The 15,860-nt window shown below is 47.8% G+C and overlaps 1 protein-coding gene across 1 annotated transcript in view; it reads right to left on the bottom strand.

Moving 5' to 3' along the window:
- The window catches only part of SYN3 (synapsin III), a 365,786-nt gene that overhangs the window by 50,578 nt on the left and 299,348 nt on the right, over positions 1-15,860 (bottom strand). The window contains exon 7 of the mRNA XM_081129888.1: positions 10,024-10,086. Coding sequence (XP_080986014.1) covers positions 10,024-10,086 — 63 coding nt within the window. The remainder of the gene's footprint in view (positions 1-10,023; positions 10,087-15,860) is intronic.

The raw sequence follows: 15,860 nt of genomic DNA on the forward strand, positions 1-15,860 counted from the left end.
TCCCCGGGCTCCATTCCTCCATTTGCTCATTTCTAGTTGTCTCTCTCCATGATCATGTTATTGGGCCACCTACTCCCACTGAAAATGCGACAGAGCCAGGAAAGCTCCTTGAGTGAGTCAGCCTAAGAGAAGAGACCAGAGTCCAGGTCACCCGGAGCTGATGACAGCAGCAGCCAGGGCCAAGCAGGGGTGTATGTGCAAGACGTGTGGGCTGCCACCTCGACCTCCCAGAACAGACAGGCTGTCTGCAGGGGTGACTCAACCCCATCATTTGCCACTCCAGGCTCCTTTTAGGACAACAAACCCTGTGCCTGCAGGGAAGTGTTAGGCTACCTGGGTCTGGGCTTATTAAGCCGTGACCATGGATATGCCCTTCACCTTTTTAGCTCAGGTGCTGGAGCCAGACTGCCTGTACCCCAACTCCACCACTTATTCACTGTGCCTCAGTTTCCTCATCTGTAAAATGGGGACTCCAAGAGTATCTTCCTCACGGGGTGGTTATGAAGATTGCACTCAATGACTGAATATATATAAAGCACATAGAACAATGCCTGCATTGAGTAAACTCTAGAGAGCACTAGCTCTTATTATTACTGTGGTTATTATTATTATTACCATTCTTTTCTCTAAGGACCTTCAAAAACATTCACACCACATACATAGATTTGTCTAAGTTTCAGGGGGTTCAAACGTCTCAGGCTCAGAACCTCACACAATGCTTAAATTATCTTGAAGCTCCCCATTAAGCATTTATCTCTGCACCGATGAGAACCTCCTACCTACAGGGCCGTCCATTCCATTAATGCTCCCCTCTGATTGCTAGAAAGTTGCTCCTTCAACAACGCTGACGTTCATTTCACTCTAACTTTGCCCCCAGCTTTGCTTGCTAGATGTTCTGTAGAATCAGTCCAATCTATCTTTCAGGACAATTCTCCATGCTGGCCATGCTGGCTCTAGCCCTTCCAGGCCAGATGCCTCTTCTTTTCTGTTCAGTTCAAATTTCCCTGGATACACTCATTTGCCAACAGCTCTCTCAACCACCAGGACTGATGCACAGTCCAGAACCCAATACAGTCTTCTGGCCATGGCCTGACCAGTGCATGTTCTGGATCTCAGATCTCCATTAATATGTCCTAAGAGTGGGTGACAATCATAAAACCTTATTTTACTTCAAAATATACCATATACAAAGAATCGCACAGAACAGAAACGACAGTTCAATGAGCTATCACAAAGCAAACATCCATATAACACCCAGGTCAAGAACTGGACCTTCACCTGCTTCTGCCTCACCCCGATGAGCACCCTCCCCTCTCCCATGGAGGATACTTTTATGGTAACAATGCTCTTGCTTTTAAAAAAGTTTTATCACCTAAATATGTATCCCACTTAACAGTATAGTTTAGTTTCCCTGTTTCATTTTTTAATTGCTTCAAGAGAGAGAGGAAGAGAGAGGGAAAGAGGGAGAAAGAGAAACATCAATGTGAGAAAAAAACAATGACTGGTTCCCTCCTGGACGCCCCCCTACTGGGGATCAAGCCCATAACCCGGCATGTGTCCTGACCGGGAATCAAACCAGGGACCTTTTGGTGCACGGGTCGATGCTCAACCAACTGAGCCACACTGTCCAGGGCTCCCTGGTTTTTTGATTTTATATAAATGGAATCATATAAACAGGAATTCTTTTGTATCTGACAATGGTGTTGGTGAGATTCATGCATGTTGTTATATATAGTTGTAGTTCATTCATCTTCATTGTGGGATATTTTCCATTTGTCTGAATATACTGTAATTTAGGTATCTATTCTATTATTAATGGACACATGGGCTATGTCTGGGTTTTGGCAACTGTGAACAAGCTGCTATAAACACTGGTGTACACATGCATGCCTTTAGGCGGGGCATACCTGAAAGAACTTCTGTGTGATACAGCTTAGTGGGTAATATCAAGCTGTATTCCAAAGCAGTTGCATCAGTTCATGCTTTCACTAGCTGTGCATGGGTGTGCATTCCAACTGTTCCATGTCTGCGTCAACACTTTATATTATTAATCTTTCTAACTTGAACTATTCTGGTGGTTACATAGTGGCAACTCATTGTGGTTTTAATTTGCATTTCCCTAATGGGTAATGAGATTGAGCCATTTTCATCTATTTATTGGGTATTTATGGGTTAGAGGTTTTGGCTACACCTTACTCATCTGACTCACATTAAACTTGTAGCCAAATGAAATAAAGTCTCTGACAGATGCTGCTGCTTAGTCATATCTCCCTTATTGACTTCAGTTGGATTTTGGGCACCCGGAGTCTGAACATTCATAATAATGACAGCTAATATTTATTGAGTGCTCACTGTGTTCCAGGCACTGAGCTTGAAATGCATAGTGTCTTTTAATCCTCACAAACAGCTTATGAGGTTAATACTCTTATTTTCACTTTACATAAGAAGAAACTAAGGTGGGGAGGCTAAGTAATTTGCCTAGGGTCTCACAACTAATAGGTGGAGTAACCTAGATTCTAGTCAATACCCTTTGCAACTATAACATAAGGTCTCCTAAAGATGAAAACAGTTGACTACATTTAAATTTTTTTAGGTGGGATTCCAAGATGGTAGCAGATAGAGTGGAAGCTACACTGACACTCTCCCAGGACTAAACTGAAATTACAACTAAAATATAGAAAAAAAACCATCCTGAATGATCAACTGAAGACTAGCTCGAGAGCACTCTCATAACTAAGGATTAAAAGTATAGGCCATATAGACACTGGTAGGAAGTGCAGAGGGAGAGAGGGCAGGCTGGGCTCCCATGGGCAGCAGCTGAAGGTCCGGAGGGATATCCCAGCTGTGGGGGTTCCCATTGAGAACTCTGGGGCCTGAACCCCAGGCTAGGCTTCCCAGCCCAGAGCACCAGAACTGAGAAAGGTGCCCATATAACATCTGGCTGTGAAAAGCAACAGGGTTTCTGTCTGCAGGGAGAGACTGCTGGAAATGCAGGCACCCTCTTAAAGGACTAATTCACAAAGTTTCCTGTGCAGCCACTTACCTTGGGCTCTGGAGGAGGGAGGGCAGAGTGGACTAGAGCTGTGTGAGGAGAATCTAGGGGTGCTGGCTCTGGGGATGCAGCTCAGAGGGGAGCTATCTGGATTCCTGTGCTGAGCCATTCTCCCTATGGCAGAGGACATCTTTCTCAGGCAGACCTTTACCATCCAAGCAGCTTTTGCCTGGGAGGGGAGGGGGAACAATTGCTCCACTATGTTGGAAAGCCTCTCGCCCCGCCCTGCTTGAGGCTCATTAAGAGACTGAATAACAATTATCCACCCCACTCTATGGAGTTTCTACAGCCTGAGGATCATTAAGAGACTGAATTACAATCAGCCTCTGGGTGCTTTGAGTTTTTGCCTGATTTGCTTCTGAACCCAGGGCTTGGAAAAGCAGAACTTGGTGTGCATCTTGGCCTGTCCAAACACACCCAGACCCAGCAGAGGGAACCACAAGCTGTGGAGTGTGAAAAGCTTCAAACAGGACACTCAAGGCCAGTCACAAACAGCGTCTGACATTGGTCTGGACCAGAGACCATCCAAAAGACTGGGAGTCCTACCAAATCTACATAATACATAGAAACAAATCCAAACAGGCAGACAAAATGGGAAGAAAAAATAACAAGCCCCAAATGAAAGAACAAAAAAATTCTCCAGAAGATGAGCTAAATGAAATGTAGCTAAGCAACCTATCAGATATAGAGTTCAGAATGCTGATCATAAGGATGCTCAACAACATGAGAAAAGGAATGAAAACTATGAATGAAATTAAGAATGACATAGTAGAAATTAAAAAGCCATTAGAAGGAATAAACAGAAGATTAGGGGCAGCTGAAGATCAGATCAGCGAATTAGAAGACAGGGTAGAAAAAAATCACTCAATCAAAGAACCAAAAAGAAAAAAACAATTAAGAAACAGGAGGACAGTTTAAGGGAGCTGTGGGACAACATGAAATGTAACAATATTCACACCTTAGGCATACCAGGAGAAGTAGAAAGGAAGCAAGAGTTCGAGAACTTGTTTGAAGAAATAATGGCAGAAAACTTCCCTAACCTGGTTAGGGAAAAAGTCACACAAGTTCAGGAGGCACAGAGAGTCCCAAGCAAGAAGAACCCAAAGGGGCTGTCAGCTGACTTCTCATCAGAAGCTCTACAGGCCAGAAGGGAATGGCATGAAGTATTCAAGGTAATAAAAAGCAAGGATTTGAAATCAAGACTTCCCTATCCAGCAAGGCTATCATTCAAAATAGATGGTGAAATAAAGAGCTTCCCAGACGAAAAAAGGCTAAAGGAGTTTATCACTACTAAACCAGCATTGCAAGAAATGTTAAAGGGACTGCTGTCATTAGAAGTAGAAATAGAGAGAGGGAGAAACATAGGCATAAAGAATTAAAATGGCAATAGATAAGTACCTGTCAATAATAACCTTAAATGTAAATGGATTAAGTGCCCCAATCAAAAGACATAGGGTAGCCAAATGGATAAGAAACATGATCCAAATATATGCTGTCTACAAGAGACCCACCTCAGAACAAAAGACTCACACAGGATGAGAGTGAAGGGATGGAAATTTTTTTCCATGCAAACGGAAATGAAAAAGAAAATCTAGGGTACCAATACTCATATCTGACAAAATAACCTTTAAACTGAAGGCAATAACAAGAGACAATAAAGGTAACTACATAATATAAAGGGATCGATCCAACAAGAAACCTGAAACACCAATCAGAAAGAATTTATGCACCCCTATGTTCATAGCAGCGCAATTTACAATAGCTAAGATCTGGAAACAGCCCAAGTGCCCGTCAGTAGATGAATCGATAAAAAAGCTGTGGTATATTTACACCATGGAATACTATGCAGCTATAAAAAAGAAAGGTTCTCTTACTCTTTGGAACAGCATGGATGGAACTGGAGAGTATTAGGATAAGTAAAATAAGCCAGTCAGAGAAAGACAAGTATCACATGATCTTACTCATATGTGGAATATAATGAATAAAATAAACCAATGGACAAAACAGATCCAGAGACATTTCTCTGAGACAGACTGATGAATCTCAGACGGAAGGCAGGGGTGGGTGGGTGGGTGGGTGGGGAGAGATTAACTTAAGAACTTATATGTATATATACATAACCCATAGACACAGAAAATAGTGTGGTGAAGGCCTGGGTGGAGGGGTGCAGAGGGGAGGGGATCAATGGGGGGAAAAGGGGAAAATTTGTAATACTTTCAACAATAAAGATAAATTAAAAAGAGAAAAAAAATTTTAATGGTTAAAACTGAATAATAAAATGAACATGTAACTATCAAATGGAGAAGTATAGTTGCAAAGTATGGCAAAGGATTAATGTGCTTAATATGCAAAGAGTTTTTACAAATTAATAAAAGGACAAGTTTCTTAATAAAGAAATGGTCAAAGGTTTTTGAGGTCAGGTAAATCTGGGAAATTCTGCTCACTTTTTCATGTTCTTTTATCCCTACAATGTACAGGAACAAAATTTATGACTGAGAACTTCTGTAATAAAACTTATCTTAAAACAGAGTTTTCCAAACCTATAATTATAATTCTTTGGAACAGACTTTGAAGCATGTTGAACTCTACAATAACTAATGCTTCCTCTGGTTTATAGTCTGGCAAAGCTTTCAACAAAGGAAAAAGAAAAGGGAATTAGTTTTGTCCAGGGTTTCTCAACCTTGACACCACTGACATTTTGGGCTCTATAATTCTGTTGGTGGGGGGCGTCTTAGGCATTGTAGAATGTTTGGCAGCAGCCTTGGCTCCACCCAGCTGCCAGCTGCCAGTAGAACCTCTCCCACCCCTAGTTGTGACAACCAAAAATGCTTGTACACATGGCCAAATGCCTCCTGGGGGGCAGAATCATTCTCCCCTCAGAAGAGCCATTGGTCTAGGTGACCGATTTCTAAAGAACTCATGGTGTTCCCCAGGAATACCCCCTACCTAAGTGCTCCCCACGCCGCATAGTGTTTGATTCCTCTGCCTTGTGGCATCTACCGTGCTTGTTTTAATATAAGAGGTTATTAGTCTATCTCTTTTCTTCAAGCCTTTCTTCTTTGTTAGAATTCCTCACACTTCCAGGCACACCAAACCACCTCCAGTTCCCCTGATGTGGAAGTTTTTCCCATCTTTCCACCCCTAGGTGGAATTAAGCTCCTTCCTTCCATCTACATTAAAATCCTCCTCTTCAGTCCCCACATGCCCTGCGCAGCCTTCTACCAGATTCCACACGCACATTATACGGAGTAGGTACCAAGCAACACATGACCAAAGGAGAAACATAGTCGACGGGCCAGTGATTTCATCCACAGCTGCTCGGTGGGTTTCCAGCAACCCCGAGTTCACCCACAGCCCCTCTGCCGGGTTCCTCCGAGAATCTGCTCTCTGCTTGACTCCAGGCCGACACTCTTCCTTCCCGAGAGCAGCTGGAAGCACCATAGAAGGTACCAATTTTGTTTTTCTCCCTCTGGGCCATGAATATGACATCATCAGCTCACTCGGCATGTCCAGACCATTCCTGATAGTTTTCTCATTCCAAACAGAAAGAGAAAGGCCCTTTCCCTCGATCTCAGCGTTTCTGTAAACCTCAGCTTTTTCCGCTTGCTGACGTTTTCTGTCCTTGGAGACTTGTCTTCCTTTCCATGTTTCGGGAGTCCCTTTCGGGCCTGAGTTTCTCAGGGGCACCCACCTCCCTCTCGAGTATGGTGTCAGTCGCTTTAAGTATTTCCTTGCTTTTATTTCTGGTCTGGGATTATTTTAAGCTTTAGAAACAGAATTTAATTCTTGGGAACCCTCTAACTTTACTAGAATTGTTCAACAGGGTGGCAGTGGGTGGAAAGAAAGGAACAAGTTGGAGAAACATTACTAACGGGCAAGTGACAAGACTTGATGACCATTTGGACATGGATGAGGAGAGGAGATGACACCCAGATTTCTGTTTTGAGACAACAGGGGGACTGGCGATTTCTGCCCTAGATACGGTCACAGGAGGAAGGGCAGGAGGAGGCAGGGGAGGAGGGGAGGAGGGGAGGAGGGGAGGAGGGGAGCAGGCTCTCTGGGAAGATCACGGGTGTGGTCTGCGATGTTTATGTTACCGGAAAGGGGACCTGGCCCTTGATGGGTCTGCCTAGGGCCGGCCGGTAGTGTGTCGGTTCTTGACTTTGTGCAGGAAAAATTTCACAGCACGAGTCCAGATGACTATGAGGGAACATTTATTAAAGCTGGGGACCTAAAACGAGAAAGGGCTTAGCATAGAAGCAGCAACAGGAGAGCCCAGGCTGGGCTGCCCTGGCTCTCCGGCAAGTCAGAGGAAAGAAGCCTTGGGGTCAGGTTCAGGGGACTAGCCTGTGACGAGCTGCCTCTGCCCATTGCTGCCCTGGTTGCAAGTCTCGTGGGGTCCCTTAGAGTTTAGGAGATGTGTGCCTGTGGGGGAAGAGGTGGGGAAAGAGAAAGGCAGCAGGGGGTGGGGTGCTCCCCAAAAGGAGAGCAAGCTGGGTCCTTTGTCTTGAGGCTTTTATTTCTGTCTTGAAGGTGGGAATCTTGGGGGAGGTCTCAGAAGGGGGTGTCAGTAGAATATTCACCAGCTCTCCAGGTGTGCTTTTTCAAGGTCATGGTCTCCACTGATTGGTAGGTACCAGGGCAGGGGGTCATCAGTCAGTGTATCTGGTCCTGAGGTAGCCATGGTGCCACTTGTCTGGTGGCTTTGCTGCTTATCTGGGCCTGGAGCTGAAATACAACTGAGGCCTAGATGTTATCTGTAGGGAGGAAACGCTCAGGGGGTCTAAACAGCATGACCAGCGATATGCTGGGGGACGACAGGTTACCCTGGGGACAAAGTTCTTGTTTTCCCAGTTTCGCCCCTTGCTAGGCACCCAGGGCTTCCTGCCCTGGTGAGTTTCTGTACCTGGCCCATTCAACACAAACCGTTTACTTTCAAGTGCCCTTGGTTTAGGGAAGAAAGCATGGACTAGGCGGCTGCAAACTGCTGTTTAACAACCTGTCTCAGTTTCCCTGTGTCACTTGTCCTGGCTTACTGGAGGTTTCCACGGGAGACAAGATGGGGATGTTGAGGGGGGAACTGGATACCGGAGCCTGGTGCTCTGGGTAGGAAATGTGATTGGGGGCTGGCCGTTGACATGCAGATGGACGCTGAAGATGAGGGAGGAGGTGAGAGCTCAGATGGCGTGTGCTGATGGGATAGACGGTTAGCAACGGAGCAGGAAGAAAGGTCCTTGGAGGAAACGGGAGGCGAGGTCAGAGAGAGAAGAGAGGAGCATGAATCGGAGGTCACTGGAGAAAGAGTTTCGGGACATGCGGGATGGCGGCAGACTGCAGTGATATAGGGGGGTCAGTTCAGAGGTGGACTGAAAAGTACCCACTGGGTTAGGTTACTGGGGACCACAGGGAGGGCAACCTCAGTGGAATTGAGGGGTTCAGAGGAGAGGCCGTGGGATCAGACACAGGGATGTATCCAAAGAGAGGTTCACTCATCCACCCAGTCCACCAACAACTGGAGGGGCCACTGCGCACCAGGGGCAGTTACAGGATACAGTAGTGGGGCAACCGGCAAAAGCCCCTGACCTCACGATGTGTACCTTTTAGAGAGATGGAGTGTGGGGGGAGGATTCATTTTAAAGTTGGTTATTAGAATTATCAGCATTCCACAGATGAGGAGGCCAAGAGAAGTTAGATGGCAACTGGCTCAGGTTCCTACAAACGTCAGAGCTGGGGTCGTGGCCTGGCCTGCATGGCTGTTTCCGTTCTTTGCTGCCTGAAGGGCGTGGAGTTTAGGTGCTAAGCGATGATGCAGAAGGCACACAGGGTGGGGAAGAACAGAGGTGCCAGTGCGGGATTATTTACAGCCGGGTGGGCCTCCTCAGAGCTCCTTCTGTCTTTGATCTAGGACCCCCTGTGTTGGGTCTCCAGCTTGGGCCCAGGTCTCCCCAAAAGGATGGCAGGCGCTGAGATCCATGTGTTCTCATGAGGTTCTAGCTGTGCCAGAACTTTGAGAGGCGGCCTGTGGTAGACTCCCCCCACCGGCCTCCAACCATCACCTCGTCCCCACATTCCCACCCCTTACTTAGGAGTAAATCTCTATTTCCTGTGGAGGTCCTGATCCATATGGTTTGAATGGGGCTGAATACATCTCCATATCCATTGTTAGGGGTGGGCACAGGAACCCAAGCAAGGCTGACCTATGTCCCTCCATGAGATCAGATATAGAGATATGGAACAGGACAGGGCCTTTCTTCCTCTTGTATGGTGACCGTAGGGATCATGGTGGGCCACCCATAGCCGTTTGACTATCTGAAGGAAACATCAAGTGGAGATGTACAGAGTCAAGAGATAGAGGAGAATGAACTCTGACAATATCATTTGAGCTCCTGGATCCGGCTTTGTCCTAATCTATCAAGAACTATTCCAGACTTCCCGATGGCTTGAACCAATGAATCATCTCTCCCCCAAATTTGAGTTGAGTTTCTGCTTTTGCAACTGAAAGAATCTGACCAATATGTCAGCTGTGATTGTGTAAAATGTATTATTTATTTTCGCAGAAGCTAACTGACTCCAGGGACTTCCTCCGTGGAGCTGACCGATTAGCCACCTTCTAGGTGTTAGCCCTGCAGGTGACAAAGACGTGAGCTAACAGCCCAACCATGGAGATGCTGACAGGTACAAAAGGACCACCATTAAATGCTTTACATTCATTACCCTGAGGGCACAATCATAGGAAACAGCTAGCAATTAATTCCAGCTTGGTTTCTGCAAGGCGGGCCTGGCCTGGAGAGGGTTCCATGCTGTGGGAGCTCGGAGGAAGGGAGGCCGGGAAGGAGAGGGGCGCATTCTGCGCATCTCTAACACTGTTCGGGCAGGTGGGCTAAGGTGGGGGTGGGGGACAGAGAGAGAGGGGAACAAGTCGTCTGGAGGCTGCATGAGTGTAACGTGAGTGTGAGAGCCGCTTCTCTTACCTTTCCCATTCCGGCGTGGGCGTGTCCCAGCTTCACCACCACCGGGAAGTGCGGGGCTGTGAGCTGAAAGAGACAAGAGGGCATCACTCGTTACCATCTCATCGCGTCTCCACCAGGGCTCTGGGCGCATCCTGTTCCGTGGAAAGATTCAGTCATCCGATATTACTAGGAATCCCCACAAGAACGCTTTGACAGATGGTCATCCTGCCACTGCTCAAACACCTGAAATGCCAACACTCCTGGCTCCAAAGGAAGTTCCAGCCCTTAAAACCAGTCTGCCTGGGGCCTCCACCCATCGGAGAGATGGCAGAGGGAGGCAACCCAACAGGTTTCCTCCCATCCTGGCTTGTGTGACCTCTGACAACTACTACATGGATCTGGGCCTCAGTTTCCTCATCTGTGAAATGGGCATGAGGAGTAGCCATCCCATGGGGTTGCTGTGAGAATTAAATGAGTTACTGCACGTGAAGCATTTACGTTGCAAGTACCCAATGATGAATGGCAGCTCCGTTATTCCTGTTATAGTTCTGCCTTATGTTATTTCCCCAACAAACTTCAAATGTCTGGATATTCTCATTCCCTCCCCCAAGCCCTCTCCAGGCCACTCTGTGAGGTTCCTCAATCATCGGGGCCATGCCCACCACGGGCACAAGCATTTATTGGTCATACCCTGTGGGGCACTGTGCTGAGCGACTGCCCTGTGTGATCTCCAACTGGCCTGTTGCATCCCCAGCTTCCAGACACTGCCTGGCCCAGGAAAGGCATTGGACACGGGATCTGGGTGCTGGGGAGAAGAGGAAATTTGGAGCCAGATTACTGGGGGCCTTCAAAGCTGAAGGGAAGAGTTTATGTTTCTTGGATGGGCCATGGGGAAGAAGGTGAGTTTGGGGCCAGGAAAGTAACCTGCCAGCTGCAGGATGAATTTATCAAGAGAGACCGAGGGGCCAGGAACCAATTTGGAATTGATGAAAACCAACAGGAAGTGTCACTGCTTGGGGACAGTGGAGAGAATGGGGGACTTTCCAAGGGTTTTTCTTTTTTAAAGTAAAACTTTCAAGATTTGAAATAACAGTTTTCAAATGACCATAAAAATTCAAGATGAGGATTGTCCATAACATCATCATCAAATCAAATCAGCGCATTGGCCCACATTACTTTGTAATCCTCATTTATATGTTCAATTAAAAAAATGGGACATTCTGCAATAATAGCAGAGATAGAATTTTACACCTCTCACCCTGCTTAACATTACGCATTAAATTTTTTACAATTTTTGCCACATCGTTTTTTTTGTCACACTGTTTTTTTTGCCCCCCCCTTACATCTCTCCCCGACTCCCCAGCCCGGCTGACTAATCTCACCTGCGGGTGTGTCCGCTGTGTATTCCTGCCCATCACTCATCGCTCAACCTCTGCAAACATGTTCACACATATATGGTTGAAGCTGACATTTGTGTCTTCAAAAATGGCTCTTTTCACTTAATATCATACCATTCACACCCCTCTCCTCTATCAGTAGTGTAAGGTGGGCCAGGTACAGAAGCTACGGTAAGAGACTCACCAGGGCAGGAAGCCCCGATGCCTAGCAAGGGGCGAAACTGGGAAAACAAGAGCCTTGTCCCCAGGGTAACCTATCCTGCTCCAGCATATCACTGGTCATGGGGTTTAGATGCCCTGAGCATTTCCTCCCTACAGATAACATCTAGGCCTCAGTTGTATTTCAGCTCCAAGCCCAGATAAGCGGAAAAACCAGACAAGTGGCACCATGGCTGCCTCAGGACCAGATACACTGACTGATGACCCCCTGCCCTGGCACCCACCAATCAGTGGAGACCATGACCCTGAAAGAGCACACCTGGAGAGCTGGTGAATATTCTATTGAGACCCTCCCCTGAGACCTCCCCTAAGATTCCCACCTTCAAGACAGAGATAAATATGCTCAGGACAAAGGACCAGCTCTCGCTGCCCCCCATAGGGGGGCATGCCAGTGCCATCTCCTTCCCTCTGAGGGGACCCCATGAGATTCACAAAAGGGGAGCAATGGACAGCGGCAGCTCATCCGGGGCTTACCCCCTGAACCTGTCTCCAAGGCCCCCTTCTCTCTCTCTGACTCCTCAGTGAGCCAAAGCAGCCAGGCCTAGGCTCTTCTTATATGCTCTTCCTTGTCTCACTGTCCCAAGTATATTTTTGCTGCCTTCATGGACCCAAAACCCTTTGGCTTAGTGCTGTGTAGCCCTGCCCTTTGGATATCCCACCCCCTTTTAATAAACTTAATTTTTCTTTACTCACCGTCTGAGATGGCTCTTCAGCCTGCCCGCGCACCACCCCCCACGTGAACCTTTCAAGTGGGTACAGTCCTAACCCAATAGCTTTGATAGCTTCACAGCATCCCACAGGAGCCATGTGCTGCAACTCTTCAGACATATTTTCCATCAACGGATATTTGCGTAATTCTCTCCCTCTGCCACTAGGAGCATGACCCCTAAGCATCTGTCCATCTGTCCTGATAGACTAATGTCTCAGTCCTTTAAGGCCAGACCAAGAGCTTTGCAAGGGGGGAATCAGCAGAATTTGGAGACGTTCTGATAGGTTTCCAAAGTCATAAGTCAGAGCTCAAGAGATGAAGGTGGGCGCCATGGTGTTGCACCCCGGGTGAGTCCACCCGCCGTGCCATCTCCCAGCCAACACCAACCACACTTACTGAGTGTCTTGTGAGAGCCAGGAACGGTAGTAGGCACTGTATATACGGGGTGGGCAAAAGTGGGTCTACAGTTGTTTGTATGGGAAATAATACAGTAACGAATAAATAATAATATGAGAATAAACTCTGTGTTTCGTGTACTCACAGCTATAAACCTGCTTCTACCCATCCCTGTTCCTCAGCATTCGTTCCTTTCCCCTTGTGATTTATGAGAAATCAGAGGCAAGCCATTCGCCCAAGGTCCGACAGTTAAGGATGGGGGGGCTTCTCCCTGCCACCCGTGTCTCCTCCCCACTCCCCACCCCCTTTCCTTCCCAAGCTGTTCAAATGGGCTTCAAAGGCCATTCCCATTTGCGACATGCCAGCCCCTTCCTGAACACAGACAGGTCACGGAGAACAAAAAACATCTTGTCGGCTATTTTCTCTCTTCCCTTCCCAACAATAGCTTTATTAGTCCCCCTGGGGACGAGAGCCCTGCACGGGTTTCTCACAGGCTCCCTGTCCCTGCTCACATGCCCCCGGGGCTCCAGAGTTCAGCACTGCCCAATGGCATGAGAGGCCTAACATCCTGTTAGAAGGGGCAGATCAATTTTTGAAACCAGAGATCCCCACCCAGATAAGGGCCTTATTCAACTCTCCCAAGAAATCAAAATAAGTGGCTGTGGCCCAGTGTGCACCCTGGGCATTCTCCAGGGGGGCTGGAGTCAGAGCAGAATGAGCCCAGAGCAGCACTGTAGGAACATCATCTTCAAGGCCTGGAATGGGAGAGCTGGGACCTGAGGGTTCTAGGGCCACTTTCCAATGAAGGAGGCCATTCCCTCTACATTCATAACTTTCTGGAGATTTAAATACAAACAGTGTCTGTCCTGGCTAAGTGATAGAGAAGGCAAACCCTGGAAGAGCCTGGAGGGGGAAATCAAGGACCAAAGAAGTCTGAGAAGATTTCATGGAGGAGCTGGGCCTCTATTCCATGGCTGCGAGGCTCTGCCTAATCTAGCTTTTGCCCACCTCTCTGTTTCATCTTGTGTTTCCCCCTCCTCCCCATCCCAACCCCTGCCCTACCAGTTAGGTTTCACCCCCTGGGCCTTTCAGTTCTTTACACTCCCTCCAGCCACAGGGCCTTTGCACATGCTGTTCCCTTTCTCTGCCAGACTCTTCCTGACTCTCTTTTCTAGGCCAATTCCTTCACATAATGAGGTCTCAGTTGAAATGCTCTGTCCTTAGACAGTGCCTCCCTGGCCACTGGTCTAAAGTAGGTAATTACTACTTGAAACCTATATAATCTTATTAACCAATGCCACCCCAATAAATTTAATTAAAAATTAAAGTAGGCACTTCCCATTATCTTCTTTATTACACCCTTTGTAGCACTAGCCACCATTTGTAATTATATATTTGTTTCCTTTGTGTCCATCTCTCCCCTCCCCTGTAGGTGCTCTGACAAAACCAGGTGTTTTGCTGTTTTGTTTATTTACCACTGTATCTCCAGGCTCCACACAGGCTCGGCGTGCCATAGACACTGTGCATATAGTCAGTTTGTTGAGTGGGTGTTAGATAGCTTCCCATGACAGGGAGAGATGTCATGTGCAAATAGGTACAGTTAGAGAGAAGTTGGGGACAGGAGTTGTTAAAGTTGGATTAAGTGGAAGGCTTGTTGGGTGATCAGTAGGAATTCGTGTAGAAATATGGGAGTGGCAAGCTTGGAGGACCCTTCTGCCAGGTAGAAGTTTCGGCTGTATCCATGGGCACTGGGCAGCAATTGAAGATTTGCGTGCAGAGGGCAGATGCACACAAAACAGGTTTAGGGAGACTCTTCTGGCCACTGTGGCAACAGCGGCTCCTATTTCTGGAGCACTTACGTTGCACCAGGCATGGTGCTGAGCACTTTGCCTATATTGCGTCATTGAGGTCTCTTGACGCTTCTGTGAGGTAGCTCCTATTTTCATCCCCATTTCACATACTGGGAAACAAAGGCCAAGAGAGGTGAAGTTTCTTGCCTAGGGTCACCCAGCAAGAAAGTGGAGGAGCTAGAGTTTGGCCAGAGGCCCCCCCCGCCCCCGGCTCTGCCACCAGAGCCCATTCTCATGCTCGCCACCATCCCGTGCTTCCCTTGTGCTCAGGACCGTGTCCACCCCTTTAATTTGATTCAAGTGGGGGGTGGCGGCCAGCGGACCCACTGGACAAGGCTGGCTACTGCAATAGCCAAGCCGTTCAGAGCTCGGGGGCGCAGCACGAGCTCTGGAGCCAGAAGGATGCCCAGAGTTCACATCTAGTCCCAACACCTATGGTTAAGAGCCGTTGGGTAGGTCACTGACCACTCTGTGACTCAGTTTCCTCATCCACCAAACAGGAAAGTCACCTGAGAAATCGACATTATAATAGGTGTCAGTTACTAGCTGGTCATGGCCAAAGGGGAGGCTCACATCGAGTTGGGGGATGTCCAAGGTCTGGCACGTAGCAGGATGGCAATCCATACTGGTTCCCACACCCTGATAGCTGGGATCTCAGGGACACGGTGACCAGTGTGACCAGTGTGGGGAAGGGGACGTCAAAGGCTGATGGACAAGACTCAGTCACTTCTTGGATGCAGGCAGGGGAGGGAAGGGGTGAAGGAAGCCCTTTGCACAGGCTGTGAGCAGGAAGCGTGGTGACGCCTTTGACAGAAATGGGGCAGCCCGGAGACGGGGTTTGCTATAGGCATTTAAAAAGGTTCAGAAGGGAGAAGGAAACATCCTGAAGGCTGCTTGATAAGCCTTGACATTGGCATGCAACATCTGACAGAATCCCCTTGGAATTTAAGGATTGCACATAACGGCGCTCCTGGAGGAGGGAGGGGGAGAGACAAGGTGACCTTTGGCAATCCTGTCCAATCCTTTAATGTTGTGACAAACCTACAAAATATCACCTAGGTGACTGGAGCATGGAAAGAGAAAACAATGTTCCGACAAAGATCCTCATCACGGCGCACAGGGCTCTGTGGGGTTTGGCCCCTGCCTTCTCCCCCAGCCCCATCCTACCTGTGTGCCCCATCAGCCTCCCTGTCCCAGCCTTACTGGCTTGCTTTCTGACCCTGATAGCTTGGCTCCTGCTGGCCACAGGGCCTTTGGACAGGCTGTTCTCATAGCCTGGAATGCTGT

Source organism: Miniopterus schreibersii (assembly GCF_964146895.1).
Source record: "Miniopterus schreibersii genome assembly, chromosome: 2".
Taxonomy (NCBI): Eukaryota; Metazoa; Chordata; class Mammalia; order Chiroptera; family Miniopteridae; genus Miniopterus; species Miniopterus schreibersii.